Source organism: Mugil cephalus, chromosome 22 (assembly GCF_022458985.1).
Source record: "Mugil cephalus isolate CIBA_MC_2020 chromosome 22, CIBA_Mcephalus_1.1, whole genome shotgun sequence".
NCBI lineage: Eukaryota > Metazoa > Chordata > Actinopteri > Mugiliformes > Mugilidae > Mugil > Mugil cephalus.
Window position 1 is genome coordinate 15,092,163 of NC_061791.1, and position 18,105 is coordinate 15,110,267.

At 45.0% G+C, this 18,105-nt stretch overlaps 2 protein-coding genes across 3 annotated transcripts; one reads left to right on the forward strand and one right to left on the reverse strand.

Moving 5' to 3' along the window:
* Positions 1-19: 19 nt before the first annotated feature.
* On the reverse strand, positions 20-6,130 carry hcfc2 (host cell factor C2). The gene is made up of 17 exons (XM_047574782.1): positions 5,749-6,130; positions 4,664-4,812; positions 4,419-4,579; positions 4,030-4,232; positions 3,750-3,834; positions 3,569-3,666; positions 3,222-3,452; positions 2,933-3,145; positions 2,734-2,783; positions 2,341-2,455; positions 2,185-2,241; positions 2,038-2,087; positions 1,821-1,955; positions 1,530-1,715; positions 1,074-1,371; positions 908-977; positions 20-808 (listed from the first exon to the last, which is right to left on the reverse strand). The coding sequence occupies exons 1-17, from the start codon at positions 5,912-5,914 to the stop codon at positions 799-801; spliced, it is 2,277 nt and encodes a 758-aa protein (XP_047430738.1). The 5' UTR covers positions 5,915-6,130; the 3' UTR covers positions 20-798.
* Positions 6,131-7,451: 1,321 nt separating this feature from the next.
* On the forward strand, positions 7,452-18,076 carry elk3 (ETS transcription factor ELK3). 2 transcript variants are annotated; one of them, XM_047574727.1, is made up of 5 exons: positions 7,466-7,926; positions 11,980-12,207; positions 12,278-12,994; positions 14,234-14,356; positions 16,216-18,076. In XM_047574727.1, the coding sequence occupies exons 2-5, from the start codon at positions 12,001-12,003 to the stop codon at positions 16,309-16,311; spliced, it is 1,143 nt and encodes a 380-aa protein (XP_047430683.1). In that variant the 5' UTR covers positions 7,466-7,926; positions 11,980-12,000; the 3' UTR covers positions 16,312-18,076. The 2 variants fall into 2 exon arrangements, with proteins under 2 accessions (XP_047430684.1, XP_047430683.1); XM_047574728.1 differs by lacking the exon at positions 14,234-14,356 and having other exon boundaries at positions 7,452-7,926.
* The last annotated feature ends 29 nt before the right edge of the window (positions 18,077-18,105 follow it).

Below are 18,105 nucleotides of genomic sequence, written 5' to 3' on the forward strand. Positions count from 1 at the left end.
AGGTGGTGGTTAGAGGAAAAAGGGGATGAGCAGCAGTTTGTGGTGTTTGTACTTTACCTTTAATTATACTGCATATTTTTGTATGAATTGTATTATCCAAGTTATTCTCATTAATTTAATACCATATATTCAAGTTGTATTGTACTCCTGTTTTTAAGTCAGAAACAATACTGTATTTATGACTAACTAATTTCAGGCACATTACATGGAAGACAAGTGACCTAATGATAGTAATGAAAATAAAAGCCAACGGAGGTGATGTAGACATGTAACAGAAAACAAACTGATGATGTTTACAACACAGAGTGACGGCATAAAAGTGGCAAAACATGAGAACAGAGGTCTTAACGCTAACTTGAGACGCACCAAAGAATGACATTCCATCGTACAGATTACTGTCATTTCATAACTTCGCTGTATCCGTAGGACATTACAAGAGATCCAAAATAAACATCTATTCGGGATCATTAAAGCGTCTCAGTTTCATAGTTATAAACTGTTAGTGTGTGGTGAGGTAAACACATAATCTAAGGCACCTTCAACCTTCAACCATTCTCAGAGGGCTCACATCATCGTTTCACACTTCATTACTTAACGAAATATATTTTTTTTAACTAAAATAGCCAAGTGGTTAAACATCCTGTGAAAATCAGTATATATTTACAGGGTTACATTTAAACACATAAAAAATAAATAACAAAACTATCTAGGAAATGTACAACAGCGGCGAACGTTGCCAGCTTCCTGAGTGAACAGTCTTTTTTTTTTCCAAAATAGGCGTCAACGGTCCAAACGTTTTCAGCTGGAGCTGCAAAGGGAGGAGATGAAATATGGGAAAAAATAAATAAATACATCTAAGATCCACTCTTAAAAGTAAAATGAGCTGAAAACATGAACGTGTGGGTACCTGTCAGCAGCATCCTGGTCGACGTCGTTGCTGTCGACCTTCGACGCGGATGCTCGCACTTTAGTGGGATCTGAAAAGACAGGAGGAGGGAGATGAGTGTTCGCACACAAGATTTTTACATAAGCAAAACAGGAACAAAAAAAATAATAAAATAAAAGTCCTCCACCTTGGATCCAGCGGATCTGTGTGGCCGGCCCGTAGCCCTGCTCGTTCTTGGCAGCGATGCGGAAGACGACGGCCGGCCGGTTGGAGGCGGAGGTGTCGATGTGTGCGTTGTCCAGGTGGGCGGAGTTCACGGAGCAGGACGTCTTGGTGCCGCGGTATATCCTGATGAAGGCCATCTGACCGGGCCCCTCGGAGCTGGTGGAGCGGCTCTTCCTCACCGCCATGTACATGGAATACTCCAGGATGCGGCCTGACGGGGACGAAGGAGCCTCCCACGTGATGTGGACCGAATCAGTGGCCTACGCAGCAACAGTATAATTATAGAAATTAAAAGTGTGAAACAATAAAAATGCGACAAATGCATTTATGATTAATAAGTCGACTCCTATTCCCCACGTTCCCCAGACAATCAGTTAAATCTCTTTGCTGTGTGTGTCCCTCTGCTATTGTTTTCCACCTTGGTGATCTTGACAGCAGAGGGCGCTCCAGGGAAGCCGGGCTGGCAAGTCTTGAATTCGCTGACTGGGCTGAAGTCTCCCTGACCGAAGCAGTTGAGACCTGCCACTCTGAACCTGTAGCTCTGACCTGGAGACAGCTCCTGCTTCTCCCTGCTCCGGTAGTCCTGATTCCCAGGGAGTTTCCTCTGGAAGACGGGATGAGGGAAAAGGAACAAACATGTTAGAATATTCATGTTTGCTTGAGACAGAAGAAGAAAACGCCACCTTTTATGTTTTTTTTTTTTTTTTACCTCTTTAGTATTGATCCTGACAGTTGACGCTGCCTGGTTATTGTCAGCTGGCAGGTAGTAGTGGCTGACCTCAGAGAATAATGTTTTAAACACACCGACATCAAACCACATGGTGTCATCTGGATTCTGCTGAACCTGGAAGTGACATGTTGCAGACTCAGTTTAGATCAGTGTAAGCGAGAGAGCGAACAGTTAGCGTTCAGGCGCCCGCACTGACCTGATCTGTGTGGGAGTACGAATCCGTTGACTTGTTCACCGACTGTTTGTCTGTAAAAAAAAAAAAGAAAAAAAAGAACATACATGTGAACTTTCGCCTTTCTTGAATTCCCAGCAGACCGTTTTGACATTTGAGACTCATCACTACCTGACGTGCACTGAACGGAGCTGCTGACCTCTGCTGCTGACGCGTTCTGATCGGCGGCTGCAACGAACGGAGGCAGACGGTGTAAAATGTAAGCGCATCAAAGCAGAGGAACTGGAGCACGAAACTCCCTCCGTGCGAAGCAGAAATCCGACTCACCGCAGCGTTTGGAGTCCTCCGCCGCGTCTCTCCCGCCGCTCCTCCCTCCCTCTGCTTCGGTTTCTGCTGAGCCGTTTGAAGGTTTCACCGAGGTGTCCTTCTGCACCCAGGCGTCCTAAAATTCACGGAGAAGATTTCAACTCGAGGCGTCTTTCTTCGAAATCCAAGCAGTCTTCTTAGAGTACAAACACTTTTAAACCAAGATGTAAGTTACTTCTCTTGTTTATACTGTAGTGGCAGATTTAAATTCTTCATCTTGTCTTTTTGTATGATAAATGAAACGCGAAAACCCAACAATGAAACCCTTTGCTGTTTGAATATGACCTAAAATAACAGTTTCTGTGGTTGCTGCGAAGCTAAAATATGGGACATTTAACAGGAAGTCACACCTACCTGAGCTGATGCTTTCTCCTCTCGATCAGTGGTTCCTTCATTCTGGACGCCTGACAAACAAAGAGTTAGTCGGCACAATTCACAACGTCTTATATTTTAATAATAAGCTGATGTTTATGTGTTTTTACTGCGCCCTGCGGCCTTCACAAACACTAAGAACCTAACTGCGCATTTCTGCTGATCAAACCGTTTGTCTCACCGCATTCAGCGTGTTTATTCTTCCCATTCTGTCCATCTGCTCCAGTTGGATGGAGCGCTTTGGCAGGAGCTTTACCGGCTGCCGTGCTGGGAGGACGCGCGGGCTGAACCTGAAGGATGTAGCAGTCTGCCGCAGCCAGGGGGCGCCACGCGACATGGAGCATGCTGACGGTGGACCTGATGAGCAGCACGGCCTCCGGTGAAGCCGGTCGATCTGGAGCCGGGAGCAGAGGACGTCGTGAAGGCGTGAGCGCCATCGTTTGATTTTCAGCAGCGGGCGGTTTTCTCACCTGTCTCCAGGTACCAGAGGTCCTTGCAGCAGACCTGGTAGTTCCAGCTCTTCCTGTATCCGTCGCGGCCGCTCCAAATGTAAAGCCTGGACCCGACGGTGGCGGCGCAGTGGCCGGCCCTGGCTCGGGGCCGACAGGCATATGGGTCGTCGCTCTGCGGTCCCAGGCTCTGCAGCTGGGACTCGACATCGTCCTGCTGCTCCGGCTCTAGATTCTGCCAGCTCATGGTGTCTGTGATGGAAAAACGGGAAACTTTAATGATGGAACGCAAATACAAATAACACAATATGTTATCATTTCATTTACAAAACTACGCAGAAGAAATGATGGGGTTTCTAGCGACTGACCTAAGTTGAGCACACTCAAGGAGTTACTGCAGATCCATTCGGTTCCTACGTGTCTGTCTGACTCTGGAACAGGAATCCAGCCTCCAAAAACATACATCCTGAAGACAGACGGACACGATGTAGTTAGTAAAAGGTTCAACTGGTCAAACTGTATGGGGGCCATTATTTACGAATCCTTTACTTGTTTCCGATGACATTGGCAGAGTGAAGGCTTCTCGGCAGTGGCGTGGAACCTCTCGTCTGTGGTCTTGACCACACCATTGTGTCTAAAAGAAACAGAAGGGTAAAGACCAGGAAGGCAAACATTCAAAGCGGCTGCTTCAGACTCGCGTTTGCCCAAGCAGACATGCAAATAAGACAATGCTGGTTTTGCATTCCGTTCCAAAAGTCCTGAAAGTGAAAACAGGCAGGGAGTCGACGTGACGCATGAAAGAAAGAAAGAAAGAAAGAAAGAGTCCTACCGAGATCAAGCTGCCAGAGGTCGTCTAGCCGGGAACCTTGCATCCCGCCGAAGATGTAGAGCTTCGGGGAACCGAGGCCGGTGCAGGCAACCGAGGTGTGGGATTCACGCGCGGAGGGACCACAGCCCTTCGTCTCTGGGATGTTCCAGCCCCTCGCGCCCGATACCGACTGCAGCTCCAACTCATACAAGTCTCCCATGTACCTAACATAAGAAGTCTAATTCATTAAATCAGATATTACTAAAAAAAAATAAAAAGACATAAGTATTTTTTTTGGTTAACTATCGCTACAACTCTTTCTTTATTTTGAGGCCAGGTCAACATCTTCCCGTCAAGCCATGGATCAAATACAAATGTCAGCTCGTAATCTTGAGCTGTGGCCACTGTACCTTGGAACATTACCGTTGGGATCTTCACTGTCATTGGCCAGCCCTCCAAATAGGTAACACTTATTACCCAAGAGGGTGAAGCTGTGGCCAATCCGAGGGCACGGCGGAGACCCGTTTCTGGGCGCCCTCGGCTTCAGCTTCTTCCACAGCCACCGACTGGCCTGAGGGGAGAGGTTTCAAGGTTTTTCATCTTTTCCACACAACGCTGCAGCAGGATCTTAACGGAAGAAGTGCGGCCGCGGTACCTGAAGTTCGTAGAGGGTGTTGGTGTATTTCCCGAACTCAACCATGCCGCCAAAGACCAGCACTCGTGTGCCCTCGCAGACGAAGCCATGGGCGGCGCAGCCTGGTGGGATGTCACCCCTCACCGCGGGCAGAAACCACTGCTTTGAGACTGGAAGATTTGACAGGCTGCTTCAGACACAATCATCTTGAACAGAGGCTCAGATTCTATTAACCCAATCTGAGACGAATCTTTAATAACTTTAATTTCTTTAACGTACCATGCAATTGCAACATAATACATTTCTTGCAGAGGTGGAAAGTAATGAAGTGCGAATACTTTAAATACGTAAGTTTTCACTTGACTACATTTGTACACAAATGTCTGTACTTTCTACTCCTTACATGATGTTCGAGAAAAGAGAAGCTGTTAAAACCGAAGCTATTAAAAAGGTTCCAGATGTTCATGCAAAACCTCTGGTTAGTCCAGTCCAGATTTTTCTGTCAGACCTTTTTTTTTATTTCGCAAAAAATGATCAACAGCTGTATTGTTTCATTAGTGGCAAAAACATATATTTTTTTTACTTTTTACTTAAGTGCATTTCAAAGCCTTCACTTTCTTACTTTTACTTGAGTAAAGGGGTTAAATCAGTAAGTTTACCAGAGTAAGTATACGTACTTTACTCAAGTACGGAATGTTTATTGTTTATACTTTAGTCAACTCTGGTTTCCAGCAAGTTGGAGTTAACTTCAAAATCCAAATAGTTTATTATTATGGTCCCACAAAGTGTAGAGTGCATCTAAACACATGAATTGGTGAACGTCAAGCTCCGCTATTGTTTACCCCTTGACGCTAACGCTACAGTGACCAGGCAGCTGTGAGAAAATCGCTACTTACTGGCTGTCCAGCTCAGGTTAGTGGATAGTTTATAATAACAACACAATATATCACAGTAAACATCATTCTATAATGTTTTTTTCTGTCTGTTTGTTTGCTTGTTTTAAAGGAGATTAAAGCATATGCCAGAGGGCCTATTATTTCCTCGAGTGCAGGCTAAAAACATTAGCCGCTTAGCCGCTAGCTAGCGTCCAGCTAACATTAGCTTACCAGTGTTGTAAACATGGAGGTCCTCCGATATCCCCTCGTTTCCACCACCGAATACGATGATCAGTTCCCGGATAGCAGCTGCGCGGTGTCCGTGTCTCGAGCGTGGTATTACTCCTGTAACAGAATGAACTTTCCTCCATTGTGGCTCCACGGCTCCAGTGGTCATTTTTACCCAGTTAGGGAGCCCAAGTTTGGCGCTGTTGACGTTTCAAAGATGTGGGCGGAGCGAAGAGGGCAACCGGAACTTCGACCACAGAGGTACTAATATGTCCGAGGTCTTACTCTGTTTGATTTTTCGGGTATGAAAAATAGAAGGACTTTAAGGTAAACCAAGAGTAGAATATTTATTGGGGAGTTGTACTCGTCTTTTCTTGCTGTTCTTGGTGATTCATCAGGCAAAGCAGAAAATAATAATAAAATAAGTTATAACAACTTTTCTTTTTTTCTTTTTTTTTATATGATTTTTTTTACCTTATTTGTGAGCCAATAGCGTGTTGTGTAGTTGTTGGGCAACTTTCTGACATCTGTTTAAATAATTCTGATGATCTCAGGTTGGAATTGGGCAACACAAACAAGCAAGTGGTACAAATAGGATACAATGACATTTACCAAATAAAGTTTTATGATGCTATTAAGTTGCATTATTGAACATGTGAAATGTAGCATTTTTGGAGCTTGACAGTGTAGAAGGGTTTTCTCAGCCCCTGATGGACTGACTATTCTAACTGTATGGAAGTAGAATAATACATTGTGGGTTTGCTGTCAATCCATATAACAGGGATGCATGAAATGTTGAAATGGCTTTTGAGGCAACATTGACGACACATATGGAAAGCACTGTGCGTAATGCAGGACTGACCGGTACAGATCTCATACCTCTCATGCCTTTGCCTGGAAATGCTGTAATTCCACTGTTACATTGTGCAAAAGGACAAATTGTTTGTCTGCTCGTCAGCCGTGAGGTCAAATGATTCACCCCACAGCTGGAATTTTTCCTCTCCACGAGTTTTAAAGTATTAGGTAAACAACAGGGTGTGATACACTTATGCAGATCCTTGATTCATCTTCTGTACACAGTAATTTTTTTCCCCCATGTCCATCTGTCTTTCATTGGCCTCTCATTTCCTTTAAACACCTATTTTCTGCTGACGCGTCAGTTTTTCAGAATCCTGCAGCGGACTACGCAATATAACACTTTCATTAGAACGAGCGCGGAATACCCCCAGCTGCAAAGCCCATAAGAAACACAAAACAGCTAACAGATGGAAGTTTCTTTTTTTTTTTTTTTTTTGTTAAGGGACAGGCAACAATATGAGCCCACACAAAACAACAATTTAGACATTTAAACTAAGATGCAAAGCATGATGCATTTAAGCAAACTCAAGTCAGAAGGCTGGACAGCAATTTTAAAATGCACAAGTGTGTGTGTGTGTGTGTGTGTGTGTGGTGTGTGTGTGTGTGTGGTGGGGGGGGGGGGCAGGAACCCCTCCCGGTGAACAGGAAGAAAGTGACGTCAGTTGCCAGTTGGGTAAGTACTGAGTGAAGTGTGTACAGAGAAATACAGTAATTGTCAATTTGTCATTGTGTGGGTGCGTGTGTGTGTGTGTGTGAGAGAGAGAGAGACAGAGAGAGAGAGCGAGAGGGAGAGAGAGAGAAAGAGAGAGAGAGAGGGAAAGAAGAGGAACAAGAACGCGTCTGCCAGTAGGTTCCTGAGTTCAGGTGTGCATGTGTGTGTGTGCGCGCGCGCAGGGAAAGTGTGTATATAAGTGCATTTGTGTGTGTGTGTGTGTGCGCGCGCGCGCGCGCGCGTGAGTGCGTGCACGCTGCGCGCGACTTGGCCCCGCTGTCTGTGTGCGCACACGCGAGAGGGTAGTTTAGAGGAGGGGTGTGTTTATGGGAAATAGAGATTTTTGTGTGTGTGTGTTTACACAGACGGGAATACTGCGCCAGAGGAAGTGCGCCCGTTCTCCGTCTGCGCGTCCCGACTTCCTGCTCTGAGGCAGGAGAGAGAGAAAAGGTGCGGATCCGCTTTCAGACAGCGGGGCAGCAGCAGCAGCAGCAGCAGCAGCGGCATGGAGCCCCAAGACAACACACACTCGCCGATTTAAGACAGACACAAAGGCACGCATCAAGACGCACAGCCAGGCGGACAGAGGAGTAGCGGCCGTCCACAGCCGGGTAGGTGCCATGTTTCCCCCTACTTACAACTTTCAGAAGTTATATGTGCGCGTACTAGTGCGCGCTGGGAGAACTGCATAAAGTTTTTATTTATTTGCAGAGATCCTACAGCGGTCGGGTTTTATCTGTCTGCTTGAAAACCACGTAAAAACCGCGCGTAAACTTTTAAGCCTGTGCGTAAAATGCGTCGAAGTTGTGCGTAAAAGGAGTTAAAGTGTCCCCCTTAACACTCAACGCTTTGAAACAAACGCTGAAACACTCAGCTAATAGAAGATACATTTAAGGGGAAAAAGAGGGCTAAAAGAGGTTAGTGTCTGCTGTGAAGAAATCAGTCGTGGCTCCTTTAAAATCTAGTAGTAGACTTTCTGGTTTGTCTGGACCTCGCAGACTAATTGCCATGCGCTTCCGGATTGAAGCTGGCAGCAGACAACATCTTGAAAATGAGTCACTGGTGCAAAACAAAGAACCGTTTGAGTTCCAGCAGAACCCCCCCACCACTCCCTCTCCACACATACGCACAGACATACTTCCAAAAATAAGAAATCACCAGCCCAGATAAATGGATGGAGAGTCAAGTGTGGCTTTTGGTGTGGTTTGTTTCTGCTGGACTGAAGAGTAAACAGAAGAGGCAGAGTGGATATCTGATAGATTTACACTTGGAGAGGGCGAATCGTTATGCCTCGTTCACTTGTTCAACCCACTCAAAGAGAGAGATCCCTTAGTCAGTCGAGTTTTTGACACAGATGCCTGGTTCTATGTCGTTACTCCATAAATCATCGTTTCCTGTTGGTTTGTTTCTCTCCAGACTTGTTATATGTGAAATGTCAAAAGGCGAACACGGATCAAACTGAGGCTGACATCATGCAATAGATGCATCCCCCATATGTTGCCCATGTGGGCCAGTGTGAGGGTGCGTGTTAACAAGACAACGTCTACATGTGTTAAGTGTTAACAATAACTGATCTTGACATAAATAAAGATGCACATGTGTGTATATGTGTGTGTGTGCGTGTAGCCAACGGTTTGCAGCGACAGGAAGTCCTGGGGAAGGAAGGCCTTTCGCCGGGAATGACGCCCCTGAGGCTGAATGACAGGAAGCCCTCGTTTAGACAGGCAGACAGACATCGGCACAGTTCTTCCATCACTTCACACACACACACATGCAGGAAGTAGGAAGAGAACACGGCCGGCTGTGTGTGTTCTAGATGATGGGTCATTGTTTGCACTGCATGCACTTTCCCCCTTTTTTTCTGGTCGGTTTCCTGTAAAGCAAGTCACAAAGAGAAATCTGCCTACTGTATTTTTAGACTGAGTAAGTGGTTGATTATTCTTTCATTGCCGCATCGTAGACAAAGTAACTATCGCTCCTTGTAGCGGTGTTGGAAATGCTCCCGCTCTCTAATGTTCCCTCATCCCAGGGCAAAATGCGGTTGCCATGGAGATTTGTGATGCAGCTGCAGAGTCTCCTCCGTCATAATGCCTTAGTAATTAAATCTGCTTATAATCAGTTATTTATTGTTTTTCTTTGCGCAATACTGACAGTGTGCCACCGTGGCGCTCTAGAAGCAGACGGACTTGACAGACAGAAACAGACACTGGCAGACAGTGAGCGGCTTCCAGGTAAACATGTCGGTTAGACACATGCTTGTCTTGGCACAAGGTCACTGACCACATCCTGCTTTATCGCCATGGAAACATCTGAAAAGCACCCAACGTCTGGACCCCTCTTTTTTCACTCTGCATTGCATGCACAATGAGAGACGGTATTCAGAAATGCAAAACAACACGAATCACTACATTGAACTAAAAGAAAAAAACAAATAAAAGAAAAGTTACTTGATAACAACTGAGTAAATTTAAATGTCGCGTGTCTGCTTTTATCGTGTCTAAAAACTCGCTGGAAGCCAGGTCAGATAGCGTATCTCTTTTTCGGAAATGATCGCGCGATGATGCATCCGTCCCACCGCAACACGAACCCCCCTCCTCTGTCTGTTCGCAGTTCGCGTGAGGAAGTAGAACACAGTGTAAAAAAAAACACACAAACCAGTACACGCAGACAGGCGGCATACGTGTAAGTGAAAGTAGGAGAAAAACACAAAGAAAAAAAAGAGGCCACGGTAGCTGTGTGATAATTTAATCCAGTTCTGTGATATTTACTAAGAGCAAACCTCTTTGAAAGACAATGAACACACAGGTGGTTCACGTTTAGAGCAAAAAAAAAAAAAAAAATCCACATACTGATTTTTAGATTAAAGTATGCCATCGGCTACAGTCGACTACATGGCAGCTTATACCTGCTGTAATTTAATTGTTTATGTCCTGAAATGATAAAACTCTGAGACCAGCCCTTTGGTGAGTAAAGTTAACATGAGCGGAAGGTCAGTGCTGTTATGGCCGTGATTCTTAGCGGAGTTTCAATCAGAGGAAGGATCGTTTCTGTTGACGTTAACAATCCCCTTCCTCTTCTCCTCCCAGCTGCTCTCCTTTTTCCTTCCTTTTGTGTGTCTTCTGTGACCCCTGCGTCCTTTTACAGTCTGAGTGTGACGAATGATTTCATTCTAAGACCTGGATTCATAAATATAAGAACTCACAATACACACTGCACGCACAGTAGCGTCTGTGTAATCGTTTAATCACTTCTTTTGTTTGTTTGAGCTGAAGGTCTTCGTTTTAGACATTTTTGTCTTGTCATTTTAACTAAGTCTAACCCACTCTCATAACAGCAGTTCACAGAAGCTGTTTCCCACAAAAACAATTGTCGATTACACTGCACGCTACTTGTGCAGTTGAGCGCTCAGCTGCTCCTCGTACGTCACTCAGAAATTTACGGACGCCAAAAGGAGAGTAAATATTTGACTTCCATTTCTCATGTTGTTCCTTGGCTGTTTGGTGTATGGACAAGAGCTTGCAGACATATTTAGCCACAACAGTGTTTAACGAGATAGTTTGAAGACACATGGAGCAGTGCTGATTTGTGATGTAAGCCGACCCCGTAGATTTCCCCGTAGGAGATCGTATTCCCTGATCTGTAATTCAAGCTGTTACAGATCAGTGCCAAATATGCAGACTTACGTATTTGGTAGCTTTGTCTTGACAAGTCCGACAAAAGTTGAGCGGTCATTCTCGGACTGGATCAAGGAAGGACACCTGGCTGCCCCTAGCCCGCACAAGTTACCTGGAGCCTGTATCAGTTGTCAGTGGGTTGGAAGTGGGGTACAGGAGTAATTAAGAAGACTACCCAGAGAGAACCCAGGCAGACACAGGGAGCACAAGCAAAGTCCACACAGAAAGGCCTTAATCAGTGGATTTGAACCCAGGGCATATTCGGCTAGTTTTACCATACTTGGTCAGAGGCGTATCCAACGTTTTTCAGGCCAAGGACCCCCCAAACTGATGGAGAGATTAATTAGGGACCACCAACCTACTATATGTGTTCTATATTAAACTTGTCTTAGTTCTATTCATAAATATAGATTATTATTATCATTTTGAATTAAATATTAAGCTGTAAAAATAATACACAAGTTCAAATATTATTTTTTTCAAACATGTGCAACAGTAGGGTGGCCATGCAACAGCCTCTCTTTCTCTGTATATATATAGTTATATATATAATTGACAGATAAAGACGATGGTAGCTAAGTGCACTGTTCTCTTCTGCTATGAAGTATGCAGCATGCATCTTGAATTTCACCTAGAGACTGAATAGGCTCTCCGCCAATTGCAGGGAACCAGCAGTTGTCAGCGTGTAATATGGGGCCTCGTGATTGGCTACAATAGGGACGGATCCTGCTATGTACAGGAGGCTTTGATTGATAGGTCTCGGCTAGTGTGAAACGGTGCGCTGTTGAGACATGTCCTGTGTCGCTGAATGAGTGACTGAAAGACAGCCGTGATAAATATATAAAAAATGTCTAATCAACCAAAGATTTTTGACCCCTCGCAGTACATCCACGAACCCCCTAACGGTCGCTGACCACCTGTTGAAGACCTCTGCCCTAAACTTGTTCTTTCTGATGTTTTCTGATAGTAAGTTATGACTCTCCTCTTCAGATTGCCTGTGTTTCTGGTGTCATGGAGAGCTCCATCACACTGTGGCAGTTCCTGCTGCAGCTGCTGCTCGACCAGAGCCACAAACATCTCATCTGCTGGACGTCCAACGATGGCGAGTTCAAACTGCTCAAGTCGGAGGAAGTGGCCAAGCTGTGGGGGCTGCGCAAGAACAAGACCAACATGAACTATGACAAGCTAAGCAGGGCGCTGCGCTACTACTACGACAAAGTAAGTCTCTTGCACATTGAAACTACGCAGCAGCCTGGGCGGTTTGATGACCATCATGTTTCTTCTACAGAACATCATCAAGAAAGTGATCGGCCAAAAGTTTGTCTACAAGTTTGTGTCGTTCCCTGACATTCTGAAGATGGATCCGGCCTTGGTGGAGGCTGGTCGGGGCAGCGAGGAAATCGGTGGGGTGACATCAGAGCCGGAGGCTGAGGACGAGGACGGGGTGGAGAGAAGCCAGTACCTCCACTCCGGCCTGTACTCCACATTCTCCATCAGCTCAATGCGGCACTCTTTAGAACGACACCGACCCGTCAAAACGGAGCCCAGGTCAGATCACCACGACGACAGCTCCTCCGTCATCCGGTTCGTAGCCAACCGCCAGTCCTCGGTGCCCACGACCCCTCCCCCATCCTCGGCCGAGAGCTCCCACTCCTCGAGGCTATCTCCCCAGCTGGCCTGCCCCTCCTCCTGCTCCTCGTCCCCGCCACAAAGCCCCGCCCACTCCGTGCTGAGGGGGCGTGCCCAGAGCACAGAAACTGATGAGTCAGAGCCCAACGCTCAACCTCTAAACCTGTCGTCTGGTCAGAGGGAGAGGTTGCAGAGCGGGACCACGCCGGAGAGGAGGGGGCTGGCCAACAGCAAGCCTCTGAAAGGCAGAAAACCCAAAGGATTGGAAATCTCCGCCTCCTCTCTCCTCCTGACAGGAAGTGACCTCGTCTCGATTGCCCTCAACAGCCCGGCACTTCCCTCTGGCTCAATGACCCCGGCCTTCCTTACTGCACAGGTACAACATGACACTTCACACGTTAGCATTAAGAACACCACACACAAACACAAATGCTCCTACAAAGGCAGGAGTTGAGGAGAAGCATTACAAGTAGAGGAGGAATAATTTGGATGGGGGCGGAAAGAGGTGAGCGGAAAGAAAGGAGGAGGAGGAGGAGGAGGGAGGAGGAGGAGGTTCATAAGTGAAGCCATATGGCCCTGAAGCTCCTGATTCACTGGCAACAACACGCTGACCAAACCAGGACAGTCTGACTACATCCAGGCATTCAGCTGACGCTCGCATCCAGACTGAGTAATCATACGCTGCTGCTGCTGCTGCGTGTACATCACTGATGGAAAATAAAAGTGTAGGCTAAGCCCATCCCTCAACATGTTCGTGAGGACACTGGTTGATGTCAGTAGCTACCGCTCTTTTGCAACCACAGGAACTCCTCCGAGACGTCGTCCCCCTCTTCTATTCGGGGTCGCAGCCCTAATGCAAACCCCTGCGACTTTTACTGATTGAAAAGGGTTTGACGGTCCAGTCTGGTAGCTCAGAGGAAAGTGATCGTTAACTTGTTCAAAATGAGCCCTTTGGCAAAGACATTTAAGGTACAGAAATGTCTTGATAGATTAAAGATCGACAGCTGGAAATTATATGCCAGTGAGGAAACTTCCTGCTGAGGAAAACAGATTTTCCAGGGCATTTTATGCTTCGAGTAGACGGCCAGTAGTGGAGGGATGATCGGAAATAAGGGGGACTGACATGAAGCCTATACTAAGCTTGCGTACAAGGTTCCTTTTAGAACTATTAAGCACACACAGTAACAATAGGCAGTCTAGGGTTAGGGTTAGGATTAGGGTTAGCCTTGCTAAAATAAAACATTTTACATTTAGATTTAAAAGAGTCCCTGGTTGTACTGAGATTTAAAGGGGACACATCGTGTCCACTTTGGTTTCTGCACCTTTTAGCTCCGTGTAGCCGTCGAAAAGAAAACCACTTGGGTCTCAGTTAAATATGAGGGACAGACGAAAGGCGTGACAGAAAATAGACGTCATGAATTTTGCATGAGGACAGCTTCCTGACCTGCATGGAGACAGTCAGGCTTAGGCTCGAGCGCCGGGCGAAACTGAACAACATGACAGCTTCACCGCTGACTGTGAACAGCTCTCTGGACGCACTGCCAGAACAAACACAACCATCTCCGTCTTGGTGTATGTATCCCCTGACATTTCATTTGGGGTTTTGTCTGTGTAGACTCCGTCTGGTCTGCTGCTCGCTCGCAGCCCTCTGCTCTCCAATATCCATTTCTGGCCCAGCCTGAGTCCGGTGGGACCCCTGAGCCCCGCCCATCTGCAGAGCCACGCCCCCCTCTTCCAGGTAACGCTCATTTATTCACGTTATCGCGCATGTGGGGGAGTTTAACTGCCATTCCCTCAAGTCCTATTACCCTAAATCCTACGTTTTTTTTCTTTTGCAGCTATAAGAACAGCTGGTATTCAACAAAAGTTACATCCTGGTACTTTTACTGTAAAACGGCTTGATTCGTTTTCTGTATTTCCAGCTTAAAGAAAAATGTGGAAATGTCTTTTTATGTAGATAGGTAAAATTTGATTTAAACTGATACATGTAAATATGACAAGCAGATCTGTGTCGATAACAGCTTCCAGCAAATACCTCCCTCGTAACTGCGGACTCCTATGGTCCTGCAGATTTACCTCTGAAGTTGTTTTCATGCGGCTCTCCGTGTGAGATGTCTGTGCATGTGTATGTGATTCACCGTGTGCCAAGGTTTCAAAATAAGCTACAGATGTTTCCGTTCTGCCGCGGACGAGAAAAGGGGGCAACTTCCTGTTGGCTAGGGTGGAAGGGGAGAGGGTTGGTTGGTCAGGAGCCCCCCCGGCCCCCTCCCCACTCCAGCCCCGAAACCCTCCTGTGACAACTCTCCAGCACAAACACACACACACACACATAGCCTCCAAATAAACGTTGAGCCCTTTAATTCAACAGGATTTGGCCTTTGCGTTGGTTTGCTACCACATTTTAGGAACTCACAGTGTAATAAAAGCGAAGGTGCTTGTCATGTTGTTCAGGTATTTCATTTCCCTTAATTACTGCAAGAATGAGAAAGTATCAAGTTTAGAACAGCTCTTGTTACATTAAAGGTCAGGTTAACATTATTGACTTGACAAAATTTGTGTTTATAGTGCAAATACATCAAAACACCAAACATAACACTAACATCAAAATAGACCATATTGTTTATGTGAATAATATAAAATTAATCATAACATGTCCTTTTAAAGCACCTGATTTTGGGAAGATTTCTTTTCTTTGGAGACCCCTAGTGATGGCACCAAAAACTGCACCAATTTTCATCGCTTTTTCCTAAAAAAAACCCCTAGCCTGGAGTAATTAAATCTCATCAGAATTTGATTCTGATAAAAGGTTACGGGGTGTGTTTCAAAAGATACAGAGAACAAAAAAAAAATGGATATTCCTACAACCAGTCAGAGGGATGAATGTGACAAACGCCTTTAATGCCGTTAACTGTTCGTCCTTCAGAGATTTATTTTTTGCTGTCAATCTTCTATAATAAATACAGTAGTGGAATCTAAACATGGTGATTCTTTTTTACTCTTCATTGTGCACAGAGCCGGCCCAAGCCATTTGATGGGCCCTGGCATAATGAATTCTAAACACTTTTGTGGGTGGGGGGAACTTAGAGTTAGCTTCCAGGCTAACAAACACGTACATGATATATTAATACATCAATTTATCATACTTTTGCCACCATTTAGGCCGACTGCTATGACACTGAATGAATCACATGACACTTTATGTGAACTATTAATCTATATCATAGGTCTTCAACAGGGGGTCCGTGACCCCTAGGGGGTCCACGGAGGTACCTCAGGGGGGTCACAAAATCTTTGGTTGATTCGACATTTTTATATATTTTTTTAATTTTCCCCCACAAATTTAAATATCTTTAAATACACATTAACACAAATCCAACATATTTTAGTAGTAAGGTAAAAATGGAGGCAGAAGATGTTATCTTTCAGTTAACACGTCACTCATTCGGCTATACATACATCCCTACTTAATCTCTCCATCAGTTTGGGGTTCCTTGGCCGGACAAATGTTGCAGACGCCTGATCAGATTTTCCATTTCTGGCTTTAGAAAGCGTCAGATGTGTGCTTTTCCACCTCTCATTGTGTTTGTCCTCCTGCAGTTTCCCACTCTGCTGAATGGATCCTTCCACGTGCCTTTACCCAGCGTGGACGCTCCCTCCCCTCTGCTGCTCTCCCCCAGCTCCCACAAGTCCTGATGCCTTCCTGAACTCCTCAAACGAACCGGGCTAAAAGCTGTGACCAGACCAGCACCTATCAGGAGCAATCCGAAAATCATTGAACTCTAATGATGAACCACGCAGGACTTCGACTTCCTCTGAGTCCAGTTAGACTTTGATCTGAGACCTGAGAAGAAACAGGAGCTTGACTCTGAAGCTTTCCTCTCTGAGAAGAGTATTAGCATTAGACATTTCTTTGATTGTTTATGGTGTTTGATTTTTTGTTTTTTATTTTTTTTTTTTTGCTGGATAAAAACCTCAGAATTCCTGGAGGTCAGACCTGACCACGCTTCTCATCTCTTTATATAACCCATCTCATTCCTGTGTCTCCAGTTCAGTGATACAGACTGATTTTTTTTGTCTTTCTTGTTTTTAGTGAATGCTATTGTCATTTTTATTTTCAGTATTCACACCTCCGGCTCAAGCAAATGAGATCTGAGGAAATCTTTGTCAGATTTGAAGAAATAACAACCTCACTGAGCCAGAAAGCTGTACAAGTGTAATCCAGTATGGCACAACAATAGATCCGAATCGCCTTCTTGAAGTAAATGTTACGTTTGTGCTATGATACAATTAACTTGTATCATTTTACAATTAACCCTCTTACCAAGGGTTAGTGGTACATGAGAAAATTGTTAGCACTCTCATCAAAGTGCGATACGTACAGAATGAAGCGACAGCCAGGAGACGGTAAGATTATGTCGGCATAATCGAATCATTAGTACACTATATAGGTGCAGATTTCTCTGCCTTTGGAGAGGAGTCTTAGCTTAGCTTCAATCTTTATGCTAAGCTAGCTCTAGCTTCCCTATTTAATGCACAGTAATTTTAGTGTTATTCATCTTCTCCCCTCAATCTCGGCAAGAAGGGAAACAGTGTTCAGAGTGTTCCAAAATCTCAAAGAATTTACCAAAGGTGGTTGGTGGGGATGGTGATGAGCTCGCGGTTACGAGTCAGAGGGGCGTGTACACAAAACGCTATAAAAGTCGTGAACACATTCCTCCTAATGGCGCTCAGATGAAGTGTGTGACCACGCCGTCGTCCTGCCCACCACCACATAAAGCCGGTCCAAAACGCTGAAGCATTATCAGTTCCCAAAGGAACCAAGTTTCCGCCAGAAATAATTTGTAGCTGTGGGACTTGGTCTGGCTTCCACTTTCAGGGCGAGGGTTAATTCGGGCCGCCCTCGTGATCCCACTCGAACGCACCAACAGAAAGTTAAGGATAATTTTACAGATTTTCTTCTTGTGCAAATCCTTACTTTTTTGAATGACCAAATTTTCCAAATGCGCACAACTTTGGACGTCGACGGTCTCAGGATTATTGTTGCATTTTTTTTGTTTAAATCAGTGAATATTTGTCTATATCTGCATTCTGTGAGCCGGACACTTGAGATGAAACCTTTACTGACTCCTAGCAGAGCACCTGCTAGCCAGAGCTCTAAAACTATGTGGAAGTCTCTTTCATGTATTTTTTTTTTTTTTTTTTTTGATGCACTGTACTTTTAAGCCTTGTACCAGCTGTGCCTTCTAACGTGAGGTTTATGTAAATGTGTTGAGCTTTATTAGACATTCCAGGTCAAAGTTGCACAAAAGGTTCTTTCTTTTTTGTAAAATTACTCCTGTTTTTCCTATTTTTTATATAGAGAGCAAGCGTGCTCACAGTGCTTTGCGTTTTTTTCCCAAGTGAATACATTTGACTTTTTTTTTTTAAATAAAATGAATGTATTTTCTGAATTACTATATCCACTTTAGTTGTGAACACATTTTTTTT